This window comes from Salmo trutta, chromosome 30, assembly GCF_901001165.1.
Source record: "Salmo trutta chromosome 30, fSalTru1.1, whole genome shotgun sequence".
Taxonomy (NCBI): domain Eukaryota; kingdom Metazoa; phylum Chordata; class Actinopteri; order Salmoniformes; family Salmonidae; genus Salmo; species Salmo trutta.
The window spans coordinates 7,141,535-7,157,266 of NC_042986.1; the positions used below are offsets into that span (position 1 = coordinate 7,141,535).

The 15,732-nt window shown below is 41.4% G+C and overlaps 1 protein-coding gene and 1 long non-coding RNA gene across 2 annotated transcripts; both read right to left on the reverse strand.

The window, feature by feature from the left end:
• Window positions 1-252: 252 nt before the first annotated feature.
• LOC115167802 (prostaglandin E synthase 3) lies at window positions 253-6,112 on the reverse strand. The gene is made up of 8 exons (XM_029722427.1): window positions 5,908-6,112; window positions 4,746-4,859; window positions 3,368-3,437; window positions 3,131-3,229; window positions 2,791-2,880; window positions 2,608-2,679; window positions 2,413-2,431; window positions 253-2,236 (listed from the first exon to the last, which is right to left on the reverse strand). Coding segments are annotated over exons 1-8 (486 nt in total). The 5' UTR covers window positions 5,910-6,112; the 3' UTR covers window positions 253-2,216.
• Window positions 6,113-6,325: 213 nt separating this feature from the next.
• On the reverse strand, window positions 6,326-7,115 carry LOC115167803 (uncharacterized). Its single transcript, XR_003870574.1, has 3 exons — window positions 6,953-7,115; window positions 6,636-6,749; window positions 6,326-6,446 (listed from the first exon to the last, which is right to left on the reverse strand). It is a non-coding gene; the product is annotated as an uncharacterized LOC115167803 (long non-coding RNA).
• Between the last annotated feature and the right edge of the window lie 8,617 nt (window positions 7,116-15,732).

Here is a 15,732-nt window from a genome sequence, read left to right on the forward strand (position 1 = left end):
ACAATGTCTCCTCTTTGGCCATTTGGTTATGAAAGGTATGGGAAAAGACGTGATACAGTACAACAATATGCTTGGATCCTATCAAGAACATATTATAAACATACTTTCATAATCAGAGAACCCTGGATTGATTATTTTATATGTAAAAAAAAAAACTTCCTAAAATTCTGATTCTTCTGCCGGTCTGTTTTCTTCTAGATTGAACTGTAGGAAAAAACAGTTTTGATGTTCATTATTACCAGGGACATGACAGGTGTTTTAGATCTTTATTTTCACAAAACTCTCATTATTACACAAATATCTTTAATTAAGATGCTCATATTTCTGTTGGTAAATGATGGGCACTGTCACTACTGGTCTCAATGACATACAATATTACAGAGCGTTCATTTAGGGTAATAATAATATAAACTCACTTGGCTCCAATCCCCTTTAACCGAATATACATTATTTCTAACCCAATTGTAAAATCTAACCCCAATATAAATCTGATATTTATTAACTCCAACAGGGATTGAATTTATGTAAATAAAAATGGACTTGCAATTAATGGTTTGTGCATACATCTTCGATAAGGAGAATATTACAAACTGTTACCAACATTAAGACCCCGATTAGTGTGTGTTAGTGTTTACTAAAGTCTCATATTAGTCTCTCTGAATGGCATACAGTTGTGGCATTTAGCATGCTCCTATACTGACCCAACATGAAATCATTTTATTGAGGAAAATGAAAACTTCAAGTGGGACTGTCCAAAAGGTAAGGTATCCTAGACTGGCAGCACATAATATTGCTATGATGGTTCCTAATCTGAATAGATTCTCTCAATAGCCTATATGTGGGTTTGTAGCCATGGTAGACCACCAAGTGGCCAGAGGATGTATCAGCATTTAAGTGACAACTGCTGAAATAAAAAATGAATCTTTGTTCATAGCCTCTATAGGAGACATGTTATTCTCACTTTAAGTAGCAAGAGACACTGTATTAAACCGGACAACCTCCAAACATCAACTTAGTCTCAGACAGTTTATTAGAAATACGGAAATAAAAATTCCCACTGCATTTAACAAACTGAAATTTATTTAACCTGATCTGCAAAAACAAAAGGTTGCCGAAACATAGTAGTGCATTTGCTTTAACACTTGCAAATTAAATTAGGTAATTTATTGGCAAGTTATATTTTTGTTATGTTTCTGCACCCCTTTGAAAATAGAATAAATAATATTTTTGATATCTGCTCCTACACTTTTGTTGGATACAAAATGTCCAACGACCACTGCATCGAAGTAAACTACCGGTGTATCCTTTGAAAATGTTCAGTATTTACACTGATATATACTAAAGAAAAAACATCCTCGCAAAATGCAATTGCATGGAAAGGTTGTACCATTATAACTTATGTTATACTGTAAGATAAGTTTAACATGCATATTCATTTAAATACCTCAATATTTAAAATCAATGAATGCACTATTACCTGTAGTATTTGCACGTTAATGTACACTGGGAAAATATTTGCTTTGAGTTAAAACTATAGATACATTAACGAAAATCAAACAAACAAAATGAACAGTATGAACAATAAAATGGGGCATTTTTAATTGAAAAAAGAAACTACTTTATTGAAAATAGGCGGTTGTTTTGAAACCTGTTTTTTCCCTCATTTAGAATTCACAAATGTCTAAATTCAATACGTAACCTCACAGACATTATTAAATAAAAAAGGGAGAGGTGGGGTGTAACTAAGATATTATCCCATCAGAGCAGGGCAACATTCAGCAGGCAAACATTGTCAAACGTTGCAGATAGAAATAGCATGAATAGAACCGACATGATTCCTTAATTCTACATGTCAGAGGCGTGTTTGATCCACATTACGTATTTCAATCTAAAATGTTCCACAACGTGGCCCCTGGTTAAGTTAAAGGACGATATAACTAAACCCCACAACAACACGTCATGGAAACAACTGAATTTTCCATGCAGAATTAGAACAGCACCACACCTAGGACAGTGGCTGAAGAATGCTCTGGTGTCATGTTACGACAGACAGTCTTTCGTCAGCGAGTTTCCTGTGATGTGTTTGGAAAACGGGTGACGTTTCCTCCTTTCAAATATGGCTACCAATAACTCATCTCTAATCTTTCTCTTCAACCGACCTTTGGAGGCTTTACTTCCTTGTTGTCATCGGTTACAAAACTTCCTTTATGCTCCCATTACTCCAAGTCTGGCATCTCTGAAAAGTTAGAAGACTTAAGGTAAAAAGTTAATCTACCAATTCCACAACGTCGCTCATGTGTGGATGGTATGAGGATTTTCAAGAAACTTAAAATTAAATGTACTATGAAAATGCTCAAGAATGTCTGCTTGCTACATTCTTTGGTCGTGTGCTAAAATGTTATCAAAACTTACTTTCATCATCACTGTCGTGCTGTAAATAAAAGAAATTGACGATTAGTGTCAAATTTACTCGAAACTGCAAAACATAAAAGCAAGTAGATATCCTTTTCCTTACATCACCGTATACAGTAACGTTACATGTTTGCAATTCCTTTGATATTTGGTATAAAGTTAATTTGGAGATAACAAAAAAAAAGAAACACAAACCTCTTTTAGACCTTCCATACCACCCATGCCCAGATCTGGCATACCGTCTTCTCCTCCCATCGTGTTCATCATCTGAAAATAAGAGACAACAATCACTGTTTGGACATTTAAAAAAAACGACAATAATTGAACACATTTAAAAACATTACACACTGTGCAACATGACATGCTTGCTTTGCTTGCCTCTGAGAACTTGTCGAAACTGGACAGATCCTCATCAGAATCATCTTCCCAGTCTTTCCAGTTGTTGAAGTCGACACCCAGCCATTGAAACTGTGGAAAACAAAACAGACATCCCAAATCAACATTTTAACCAACATTTAAGACAAAATGCCCCTCTTATGTGATCTTAGTCTCAGAGTAGGAGTGCTGATCAGTTTGACCTTTTTGATGAATAAGATACATGAAAATGAAGGATGTAATCCTAGATCAGCACTCCTACTCTGAGACACTTTCTGAAGAAGAGCCCAGAAATACAAAACAGAAGAGGGAATGTAGAATATTGTACCAAAACATTTCTGACCTTTGCCTTGTCCTTCGTTAACCGTGGCCATGCAATACCTGCCTTTGCTTTCTTTAGACAACACAACACAGACCTGTCTGTACGTTTGTGCTTGGACTCCTACAAGGAGAAGAAGAGAGATGCTTATAATATATTACAAGTCATTTTGTATGAGGGATCATCTTTTTCATCCTATTTAACATCCAGGTCATTGCAGTTGGTGATTCAGTAGCAAAATGAAGAAAAAAAAATACTTACATTGGGGTCAATTGAGTCAAAAAGGTCCAATTCATTTTGGTGTTTTATGTTTTCAATCCCGCCAACACAACTGAAAAGACAGAACAGAGTAAAATACAGTGACTTCAGAAAGTATTCATACCCCTTGACTTATTTCACATATTGTTGTGGTACAGTCTGAATTAAAAATGGATTAAAAATGGATTAAATATATATATATATATATATATATTTATTTTTTTCCCCCATCCATCTACACACAATACCCCATAATGTCAAAGTGAAAACAAATGTATTGATAATTAAATCCAGAAATCTCATTTACAGAAGAATTCACACCCCTGAGTCAATACTTTGTAGAAGTACCTTTCGTAGCAATTACAGAGATGTATTTCCGGGTAAATATCTAAGAGCTTTCCACACCTGGATTGTGAAATATTTTCCTATTATTCTTAAAAAAAAAAAAAAGCTCTGTGAAATTGGTTGTTGATCATTGCTAGACAACCATTTTCAGGTTTTTCCAGATTTTCAAGTAGATTTAAGTCAAAACTGTAACTCAGCCAGGAACATTTACTGCCTTCTTAGTAAGCAACTCCAGTGTACATTTAGCCTTGTGATTTAGGTTATTGTCCAGTGTCTGGTAGAAAGCAGACTGAACCAGGTTTTCCACTAGGATTTTGCTTGTGTTTAGCTCCATTCAGTATTATTTATATCCTGAAAAACTGGTACTCAGTAATGTGTTGTATTTGCCCCAAACATAACACTTTGTATTCAGGTCAAAAGGTGATTTGATTTGCCACATTTCTGCAGTATTACTTTTGGTGCCTTGTTGCAAACAGGATGCATGTTTTGGAATATTTGTATTCTGCACAGGCTTCCTTCTTTGCCCTCTGTCAATTAGGTTAGTATTGTGGAGTAACTACAATGTTGTTGATCCATCCTCAGTTCTCTCTTATCACAGCCATTAAAGTTTGACTGTTTTAAAGTTACCATTGGCTTCATGGGTTAGGGCGGTTTCCTTCCTCTCCAGCAACTGAGATAGGAAGGACGCCTGTATCTTTGTAGTGACTGGGTGTATTGATACACCATCAAAGTGTAATTAATAACTTCACCATGCTCAAAGGGATAGTCAATGTCAAGGGGTGTGAATACTTTCTGAAGGCACTGTAGATGAATGGTTTGCTCATTCAGACACTAGGGGCCGATAACATTTATCTTATTCCTGAACTAAAAGTAAAATAAATATGCTTTCTGGTCCCGGCAGGATTAGGTTTAATCTGTGTCCGGGAAACTGCTTCTGCAAGTGCAATAGGCGTAATTTATGGACAGCTCAAAATGTACCCTAACATCAGTGTCAATTAAACTGCAGTGTGTCCTAGGTCATGGTGAAGCAGCTTACCGAAAATCAAGTTTTGATTTTTCAAACTTTACTTGAAGATCTTTGCTGTCTTCTACCAGGAACTCAATGAACACTGAGTCCCTTCTGTCATACCACTTTGCTGTTGCTGGCTGCCTATTGGACAATAGAGAAGAGAGAAGACTTATTAGTCCAATACAAAGCAATGGCCAATGTCTTCTAGGTTCTGTTCATAAAATCCAAACATAAATATTTGGGAAATTGCAACCCCATCATGAGGAAATAGGGATGGAAAACAATGAAGGGATAAAATCCTTTAATTTTGGATGCAAAACTGAATCATTTGCTGTTCAGAAAGCAGTCTCCAGGTCTGTTGCATGCATCATCGGGTGAAACAGAAAAAGCATGCACGTTTGCTTTAAGCATTGACTAGCTAACTAAGATAATATCGTTTGGTTACATTCAATACTATACATCAGGAACATTCATCATCAGGTGGCCAAGCTAGTCTAGCTCCACCCATTCAACCTTATCCAAGGTTATACTTGGTCAGGTGGCTAATTGTCACTGGTCTCTGCCCTTATTTCAGTGGTTTTGCTGGCAATTCCTAATGGTTATTCTTGGCTAACCAGATCCAACACCCTATTAATTAATGAGCTAGCTAGCTGACAGGTGACATGGAATGTCACTCCAACTTGCATGCCAGTAACGTTTGCTAGGCTAGTCTATTTGCAAGGAAATAGCTAGCCCACCTGAATAAAGGACTATCTGCTCATGTAACAGTTGTGGAGAACTAAAGCCCAGCCTTGTATTATTGATAATATCTCATTACGGCACATGATATGAGACGTTTCCTGGAGTGTAAAGCTGACAATTGCTCCATTCATTCCCACTAATCGTACCCCATGTGCATGGAGGCAGAATGTAGGCCTAACGTTAACTAGCTACGGTTAGCTAAAGCTATAGCGTTAGCGTTGCAGTTTACGTCCCGTGGACAAAATGTACTTTTATTGCAGAGTTGCTATTTTTATACATGTCGGAGCATTCCAGACAAGTAACGTTGGTTAGCTAGCATAGCTAAGCTCCGAGTAACACAACTTGAAGCTAGCTATGGCTAAATTGCTAGCATGCTAACCCGCATTTGCAAGGGTGGCCATTGCTTTGGACGCTAGCTCTCTCATCCGACCCTCCATCCCACACTTACATCTCTTGCTATCTAGTTCTTTCCGCTCCAGAAAGGCAGTATTCGTCACAATGTGCTGTTGGATATTGAGTTCAATCGGTAGCTAAATATGACAGGGCAAAATGTTTCCTCGTTCTCCTGCGCAATGACGTATCCGTCGAATTCGCTGGTTTCACTATCACCGTCTGGAGACCTTTCTGGATCATTCTCTCATGCCGGGGGAAATTTCTTGCACGCACTTTACCTGAAGCTTGGGTTGAACGCCGTTACCGTGGCAACACACACACACGAACTGTAACATCATTTCAACTATTTCACCTGTATAAAGCAGGTGTGTACGGACCGGTGTTACGTGTGTAAACAATATTTTTAAAAAAATACATGTGATTTTTGTATTTAATTACCAATAAATGGGAAACATAAATACACAGTGTAAACACTAAACAGAAACAAAATATTCCAACTTTATTTCTAGGTTTGAAATTAATTTAGACAACGTCTATTAAAAGGTTGTACTGGACCTGATCCTCATGGTTGTTAGGTGTTTACATGGTCAGCTCCTGCAAAGAAGAATTCAAAGGGTTTTTGCATCTTAGGAGATTCCAACATTGAATAGAACAGAATAGAATCTAGAACTGTAATGTCCAGATGTGCCTATAATCACCTTACAACATAGAAATCAAAGGAAAACGTAAATTACAGATGATATTACATTTACAACAGATTGACAACCAATTAAATATTCTTACCATGATGGCATTGACGATGTCATTGTTGTTTTTGTGCGCTCGTATAGCCTTCAGTCAAGACACATTGGCTTGAGACATCACCAGTTCAATGTACTTCACGGCCGTCTCATCAACCTGCAAAACATGATGGAACACATTGGTAGTGAATCACTGCTTATACTGTTAGAGCATAATGAGGACGTAAAAACGGCTGACGTCATAAACAATGTTTTATGATAAAAGTTAAGTAAACGAGGATGTAGGTTGGAAAAGCCTGGTTCAAGATCTGACAGAACAGCACAAACAGATACGGGGCCAGGCTAAGTTCGACCCTTCACCTCTTCCTCTTTGCTCTCCTCTTGTATACTGTGGGCTTCTGTGTGTTCTCCTGGATGCTGGACGTTCTGTCTTCTCCCTGGACCTTGAACTTCTCCGCTGCTGCCAGCTGAGCTTTTTGGGACAACTCCTCAGTCTGGAAGAAAAGGAAATCCACTCTCAGAAAACAGAATTGCAAGAATATCTCTAATTCATAAAGAACTTTAATAAATAAATTGCTTATGGAATTTATAGCAACTTTATAAGGTATTTATAAACTATTTGAAAGTAATCACGTCCGATCTGAAATGAGAAGCCACACTTTTTCAGATCCAACCAAGATGCAATGGATAAATGATTCTCCTCACGTTTCTGATTACTACTTAACCCTTGTGTGGTTACATTTTCAATGTTTACTAAAATAAAGATGATACAATTAATAATTTTTTTAACCTGAGACTCATTGGCCTTGGCTCATTTTCTGTGACGAACATGTAAAATATCACATTTTCATTGAGTGCACACCCCCCTACACATTTATATTACATATGTGGTTATCCAAGTGTAATAAAAGTGTGGAAAACAAATAAAAATGAAACAAAAAGGTTTGCTGTGTGACTTCACTCGTCTTCCTCCTCCCTGGGCCTGCTGTTTCAACATAGCACCAAGAACCTGTCTGTCTGTCTGTCTGTCTGTCTGTCTGTCTGTCTGTCTGTCTGTCTGTCTGTCTCCCTGCCTGTCTGCCTGTCTGCCTGTCTCCAACTTTTCTCACACTCTTTACCCTTTGTAGTGTGTGAAACTACACAAATCAAATCAAATGTATTTATAAAGCCCTTCTTACATCAGCTGATATCTCAAAGTGCTGTACAGAAACACAGCCTAAAACCCCAAACAGCAACCAATGCAGGTGTAGAAGCACAATGTCTTGTGGGAATCTGCACAATGTTATTACAATACATTATTTTGATACGTTGTGAAAAAATCTGTATTTTCCCACACTCTACCCCAGCTGGTACAAACTGGGACACAACAAATACATAGCTTTGCATGTGTGGCTCCGTACCACAATCAATCAGTATGGCAAAAATAATCTCTTATTTTTGAAGCTAGTGTTTTCCAAATATGAGGATCATGTATCTGTCAAATCGGAGTCTGACAGTGAGTTGGAAGAGGAGAAGATTGACCCTCAGCCAGCCCCAGGACCAGACCATCAGCAGACAGCCCCAGGACCAGCCCGTCAACAACCAGCTCATCAGCAGCCCGCAGGAGGAGAAATATGTATGCAAAAAAAATTGTGTAATTGAATGGTCTTCTTGCCCAAGGAATGAGCCACCCCGCATGGCTGTCAATGTGATAAGGATAAAACATGGGCCGACGCAGATGGCGGTTACGCATGCGCAGGACATAAAGTCTTCTTTTGAACTGTTCACCCCAGATACCATCCAGAAAATCATTCTGGACTGCACTAATTTGGAGGGAAGGCACATTTTTGTAGAGAGATGGAAGGAAATTGACCAAACTCATTTACATGGATACTTTGGGGTTCTTATCCTTGCTGGTGTTTTCAGATCCAATGTGGAATCCACAGAATCCCTATGGGATGCAGAAACTGGCAGAGAACTTTTCCATGCTACAATGTTTCTGGAAAACTTCCACATTATTTTCAGGATTATCCGCTTCGATAACCGAGACACCAGACCAGCTCGGCGGCAGAGAGACAAGCTAGCTGCAATCAGGTCAGTGTGGGACAAGTGGGTGGACCACCTTCCCCTGTTTTACAACCCAGGGCCCAACGTTGATGAGCAGATTATGCCATTTAGGGGCCACTGCCCCTTCAGGCAGTACATACTGTCTAAACCCGCAAAATATGAAATCAAGATCTGGGCTGCCTGTGATGCTGCTTCATATGCGTGGAACTTGCAAGTGTATACGGGGAAGCCAGATGGAGGAGCCCCTGAGAATAATCAAGGGATGCAGGTTGTCCTGGACGTGACACATGGACTGCGTGGCCACAACATCACATGCAATAAACATTTTACTTCGCACAAGCTGGGACAGGAGCTCCTCAAGAGGAAGTTGACTGGCCACTTGTGATATTCTTCAAATCTTGGACATCATCTGAATGGCATTGAACCCAGATTGGAACAGAAGAAAGCTCCAGAGGTGACGGCTCTTTCTTGAGGAGCTGGGCAAGGCATTGGTAAGACCTCAAATCCAGAGGAGGCAACATATCCCAAGGACCACAGCTTCTGCAGCAATCGTGAGGTGGATTCAGGAGGAGGATGCTGGTGCCCCATCCGCCCGACCCACAGAACCAACAACTCCAATACCGGAAGTAAGTGTGAGTGATGTTGTTGCATGTGTGTGTGTGTCTGACTCTCCTACCTTGGCCTGCTGTAACTATATATGTGAGTGAGTGAGATGTTAGTACAATTCCTGAACTAAGTGTTTTCATCATTCTAGATTGCAGCCGGTAGCAACAAGAAGGATAGGAAGACACAGAACACATGCATTAAGTGCAAAAAATTCATTTGCAACACACACACAGTAAAACTCTGTCCCTCATGTGGTATGTAGTCCGGCCTTAATTTGTGTTCAATGGGGCACATTTATCATTTCCATAAAATACTGTATGTAAAATTTGTCCTTGCAATTTGTTTAGTTCATAACAATAAACATCAATAGTGATGAAAACCTTGTTTCATTTATATTTGTTCAAGATAAACATGATTTATTCCACCCATGTCCTGATTATGATCAATTTGTTTACAAAAATCACATTTTATCAACAACAAAAAAACGAATTGTGCTTTTATTGATAAATGTGATCTAGCAGAGTCAACATCTAAGTATTAAGTATTTTTAAGTAAATTGTTATGGCTGTTTTGTTTTAAAAACCCAATAACATTGGGTGAACATTGGGTGAATACCAGAAACATAAACACCACACAATGGTTAAAATAGCGTCACTTGCCTTAGCTTCCCTGAAGAAAATGTATGCGTCGGAGGCGGAGCTCCTGTAGACGTCTGGCCTGTTGGATGACAAACAGGATGTTCTTGGACTTCCTGATGTTAACCCTGTGTCACGTCCTGACCAGTAAAGGGGTTATTTGTTATTGTAGTTTGGTCAGGACATGGCAGGGGGTGTTTGTTTTATGTGCTTCCGGGTTTGTTGGGCTTTGTGCTTATGTAAGAGGGGTGTTTGTTTTATGTGTTCCGGGGTTTTTTGGTCTATGTTCTATGTAAGTATATTTCTATGTTAGTTCTAGTCTTTCTATTTCTATGTTTAGTTAATGGGGTTGACCTTCAATTGGAAGCAGCTGCTCCTCGTTGCTTCTGATTGAAGGTCCTATGTATAGGGATGTTTTTGTAATGGGATTTGTGGGTAGTTGTTTCCTGGTTTGTGTCTGTGCACATGACATGACATGACATGACATGACATGACATGACATGACATGACATGACATGACATGACATGACATGACATGACAGGACATGACAGGACAGGACATGACAGGACAGGACATGACAGGACAGGACAGGACAGGACAGGACAGGACAGGACAGGACAGTTCAGTGGCATTTGTTGTTTTGTATACGTGATTTGTTTGTTTTTCCTTCTTTTGATTTAATAAAGAGGATGAGTATACACGTTCCCGCTGCACCTTGGTCCAATCCTTACGATGCCCGTTACACCCTGATTATGCCCATCACCTGGCCTGGTGTTGATAGAGAAGATCATTGCTTTATTCGCCATAGAAAACATGTTGTCCGTAGGAAATGTATTGCCTATAGTGTGCAATAAACATGTTGTCCGTAGGAAACTGAACTGACAGTCATTACAACCATTAAAAAGGGCCCCACCAGAGGGCAAGGCCGACCCCTATTTCAACATAATTCCTGTCCTAGAGTGGAAATGCTTGTTTTGGTTCCACCTCTGAAGAATTACATAGCAGTGATTTCCAGGTTGAGCGGAGAAACAACAAAAAGGGGCATTGACAGCAGTAGGTGTAGCTAGCTAACATGCTAACCTTATCTTGCTATTTAATACTATCTGTTGTTGCTGTTTTTATTTTTTTACTACACCGTATTCAAAAGATTAGCCAGCTGTCTAGGCTATGGCTGGTTCTGGAGCTGGATTTGTCATAAGCATTTAGGGGAAAACTTAGCCATAGATGGATAGCGGAAACCGGTATCTTTGACTTCCCCATTGATTGTTATTTCCAATGTTTTGGCATCTTCCATAAATTGCGGACTCAAATCCGCCATAGAAATAGAAAGAATAAGATGAAGCTCTGAGAATATGGGTAACTATTGAACGGTTTGGACTAGAGACTAGTTTTTCTACAATGTAATGGACACTGTGCAAGCTTTGGTAGGCTGGCAGGCTATTCGGCTGCGGTACAATAAAGCCAAGTCCTGTGCTCATAGTTCTCACAGGGGAAGTGAAATTAAAGGCTACAACGACTTTGCTAATGATCAGTGGCGGTTCTAGACCATTTCAACTGGGGGGGGGGGGGGGGGCAAGCTGGGGCCAGTTACATTAGACGTTATTGTTGTCATATAGTTTTCTTCACTGGATTGCAGGCATTAGCAGGCAAAAGACCACGTTCATAATCATCATCGTTGCCACTGTCTAATAACAGATGTAAAAAAGAACGATAGCAAAAATTAGTTATGTAAAAATGATTTCGTACTCCACATTTAGGGGGTCCACAAGTGGGTCCAAAATTGTTGTCACAGGGGCACTGGTTACTATTTACCACCACAAACCGATGCTGGGACTAAGACGGCACTCAACCAGCTGTATAAGGCCATAAGCAAACAAGAAAATGCTCATCCAGAAGCGGCGCTCCTAGTGGCCGGGGACTTTAATGCAGGCAAACTTCAAATTCCTTTTACATAATTTCTACCAGCATGTCACATATGCAACCAGAGGAAAAACAACTCTAGACCACCTTTACTCCACACACAGAGATGCATACAAAGCTCTCCCCTGCCCTCCATTTTACCAAATCTGATCATAATTCTATCCTCCTGATTCCTGCTTACAAGTAAAAACTAAAGCAGGAAGTATCAGTGACTCACTCAATACGGAAGTGGTCAGATGACACGGCTGCTATGCTACAGGACTGTTTTGCTAGCACACATTGTCCCGGGATTCATCCAATAGCATTGAGGAGTATACCACCTCAGAATCGGCTTCATCAATAACTGTATTGATGACGTCATCCCCACAGTGACTGTACGTACATATCCCAACCAAAAGCCATGGATTACAGGCAACATCCGCATCGAGCTAAAGGCTATAGCTGCCGCTTTCAAGGAGCAGGACACTACGCTTATAGGAAATCCCGCTATGCCCTCAGACGTACCATCAAACTAGGCAAAGCGTCAATACAGGATTAAGATTGATTCCTACTACACCGGCTCTGATGCTCGGCGGATGTGGCAGGGCTAGAAAATTGTTACGGACTACAAAGGGAAACCCAGACACGAGCTTCCCAGTGACGCGAGCCTACCCGATGAGCTAAAAGACTTTTATGCTCGCTTCAAGGCAAGCAACACTGAAGCATGCACAAGAGTACCAGCTGTTCTGGACGACTGTGTGATAACGCTCCCGGTAGCTGTTGTGAGCAAGACCTTTAAACAAGTCAACATTCACAAAGCCACGGGGCCAGACAGATTACCAGGACGTGTACTCAAAGCATGCGCGGACCAACTGGCAAGTGCCTTCACTGACTTTTCAACCTGTCTCTGACCGAGTCTGTAATACCTACATGTTTCAAGCAGACCACCATTGTCCCTGTGCCCAAAGAAGCGACGGTAACCTGCCTAAATGATTACCGCCCCGTAGCACATCAGTAGCCATGAAGTGCTTTGAAAGGCTGGTCATGGCTCACATCAAAAGCATCCTCCCGGATACCCTAGATCCACTCCAATTCGCATACCACCCCAACAGATCCACAGATGACGCAATCTCAATCTCACTCCACACTGCCCTTTCCCACCTGGACAAAAGGAACACCTATGTGAGAATGCTGTTCATTGACTACGGCTCAGCTTTCAACACCATAGTGCCCACAAAGCTCAACACTAAGCTAAGGACCCTGGGACTAAACACCTCCCTCTGCAACTGGATCCTGGACTTCCTGATGGGCCACCCACTGGGTGGTAAGGGTAGGCAACAACATGTATGCCACGCTCATCCTCAAGACTGGGGCCCCTCAAGGGTGTGTACTTAGTCCCCTCCGGTACTCCCTGATCACCCACGACTGCGTGGCCAAACACAACTCCAACACCATCATTAACAGTGGTATGCCTGGTCACCGACAACGATGAGACAGCCTATAGGGAGGAGGTCAGAGACCTGGCAGTGTGGTGCCAGGACATCAACCTCTCCCTCAATGTAAGCAAGATGAAGGAGCTGATCGTGGACTATAGGAAAAGGAGGACCGAGCACGCCCCCATTCTCATCGAAGGGGCTGTAGTGGAGCAGGTTGAGAGCTTCAAGTTCTTTGGCGTCCACATCACCAACAAACTAACATGGTCCAAGCACACCAAGACAGTCGTGAAGAGGGCACGACAAAACCTATTCCCCCTCAGGAGACTGAAAAGATTTGGCATGGGTCCTTAGATCCTCAAAAGGTTTTACAGCTGCACCATCGAGAGCATCCTGACGGGTTGCATCACTGCCTGGTATGGCAATTGCTCGGCCTCCAACTGCAAGGCACTACAGAGGGTAGTACGTACGGCCCAATACATCACCGGGGACAAGCTTCCTGCCATCCAGGGCCTCTTTACCAGGCTGTGTCAGAGGAAGGCCCTAAAAATTGTCAAAAACTCCAGCCACCCTAGTCATAGACTGTTCTCTCTGCTACCGCATGGCAAGCGGTACCGGAGTGCCAAGTCTAGGCCCAAGATGCTTCTAAACTGCTTCTACCCCCAAACCATAAGACTCCTGAACATCTAATCAAATGGCTATCCAGACTATTTGCATTGCCCCCCCCCCCCTTCTGCGCTGCTGCTACTCTCTGTTGTTCTCTATGCATAGTCACTTTAATAACTCTACCTACATGTACATATGACCTAAATTACCTCGACACAGGTGCCCCCGCACATTGACTCTGTACCGGTACCCCCTGTGTACTCGCATCTACTGATTAGCCAGGTCTTTTAATGGGCAGGTAGATAAGAAATGTCCCGTAGCTCCACAATACAGACAGCTCTTGGTGTTCAGTCTGCGTAAGTGCTCAGCAGGAGACAATCTAGCCCTGCTTAATTGCATGGGCTCCGGAGGAGGCAGGTCGACAGCCCTCTGTGATTTCCTAGGAAACTCGGGTGACACCAGATTCTCTCAGAAATGTAGACTTTGGCGATTTCGGGATTCCTCGAGGCGAGGTGGAATTTGAGGAAGAGCGAGGGCGGCAGGGAACAGACCTTCTTTGTTTCCCGTAGCCGCCCATTGATCCAGATGGTCAAGGCTATGAGGGAGTCGAGGTCCACGGGCAGCTCCCGCGCTGCGAGCTCGTCTTTAATCACCTCCGATAATCCGTGAAGGAACGTGTCAATGTGGGAGTAACAGTCCACCGTTTGCCTCAGTCTGGAGGAGTTTGTGGCAGAGGTAAGAAAAGTGTTCGATTCTCCATTGTCCGAAAGAGAGGCTGCTCGTAAACTGCTCTAACTGTGTCAAGACTCCAGTAGTGTCGAAGACTACGCGGTGGATTTTTGCACATTGGTATTTAGGCCGAAATATGCAGGTGTATATCTGGTTTATATTACTATTGGGACTCAGTCAAAGGTGTAGACCTGGTTTGTTGGAGTACTGGAGCTGTGGTGCAGAGGTAGACCTGGTTTACAGTTTGAGTATTTGGGCTTCGGCACATTTAGACCTGGCTTAGTTTACTAATTGGGATCAAACAAAGGTGCAGACTTTATAAGTATGTAAATTGCTGAAGTACAGGTGTAGACCTGGTTGGTATGAACATAGAGGCTGAAATGCAGAAGTACTCATTGTTATGACAATTGATTCTGGCACGTAGCAGTAGACCTGTTTAAAAAAGTACATCTATATTGGGTTAGACGTGCAGGTGCACACCTGGTGTAGTGGAAATTCAGTACTGAGAGAGATTTGGTCATTTCTTAAAACAATAATCTTTATTTAATATTGATTAATTATTGCAATAATGAGGCTGGTCGACCCCCCCACTCTTGATTGTTGGACCAAGTAACCTAACCTTTACACAAATGCAGAGTACTATGTATAGCTGACACTAACAACGCTCAGTCATGGTTGGTTCAACCCCCCTCATGCAAACCAAAGAACATCATAAGCCACTCTGGGTTCATCCTGTTGTTACCTGCACGTGGGTTGTTGTCTTAACCCCACCCTAGCTTAGTTTCACAGATGCAAGGATGATTTTGAAACAATTAGGGATTGTTCTTCTCCTAAGCTATCTCTAGTAAAACACATTCTTGTCTCTGTAATGCAGTCTTTAACCCATTTGTCAGCTCAAGCCATCTCCAGTGACCATACGCCCAGATTAGCTGCAGGGAACTAGAGTGGAGCCCATGAAAACACAGACACTAGTAGGACAGACATGTCTTACAATTAGTTAAATATGAATTGTTAACCATTAATATCAAATAAATCAGGTAAATATGTAATTTTCCCCTCACACTGGTCTATAACACTATTGGGGCTGAAGTAGAAGTGTAAACCTGATTTGAATGAATGTTGAGGCTTGGGCACTTGGGTAGATCTGTTTTTATATGAGTATGCCCTTGGATTTACCTGGTTTAC

What these genes read in the sequence shown, in the direction of transcription:
- LOC115167802 (XM_029722427.1), bottom strand. An exon ending in TTGACTCAATTGACCCCAAT is followed by an intron (nt 3,230 to 3,367) that starts GTAAGTATTTTT and finishes TTCTCCTTGTAG; the next exon opens with GAGTCCAAGCACAAACGTAC. An exon ending in GTTTCGACAAGTTCTCAGAG is followed by an intron (nt 2,680 to 2,790) that starts GCAAGCAAAGCA and finishes TCTTATTTTCAG; the next exon opens with ATGATGAACACGATGGGAGG.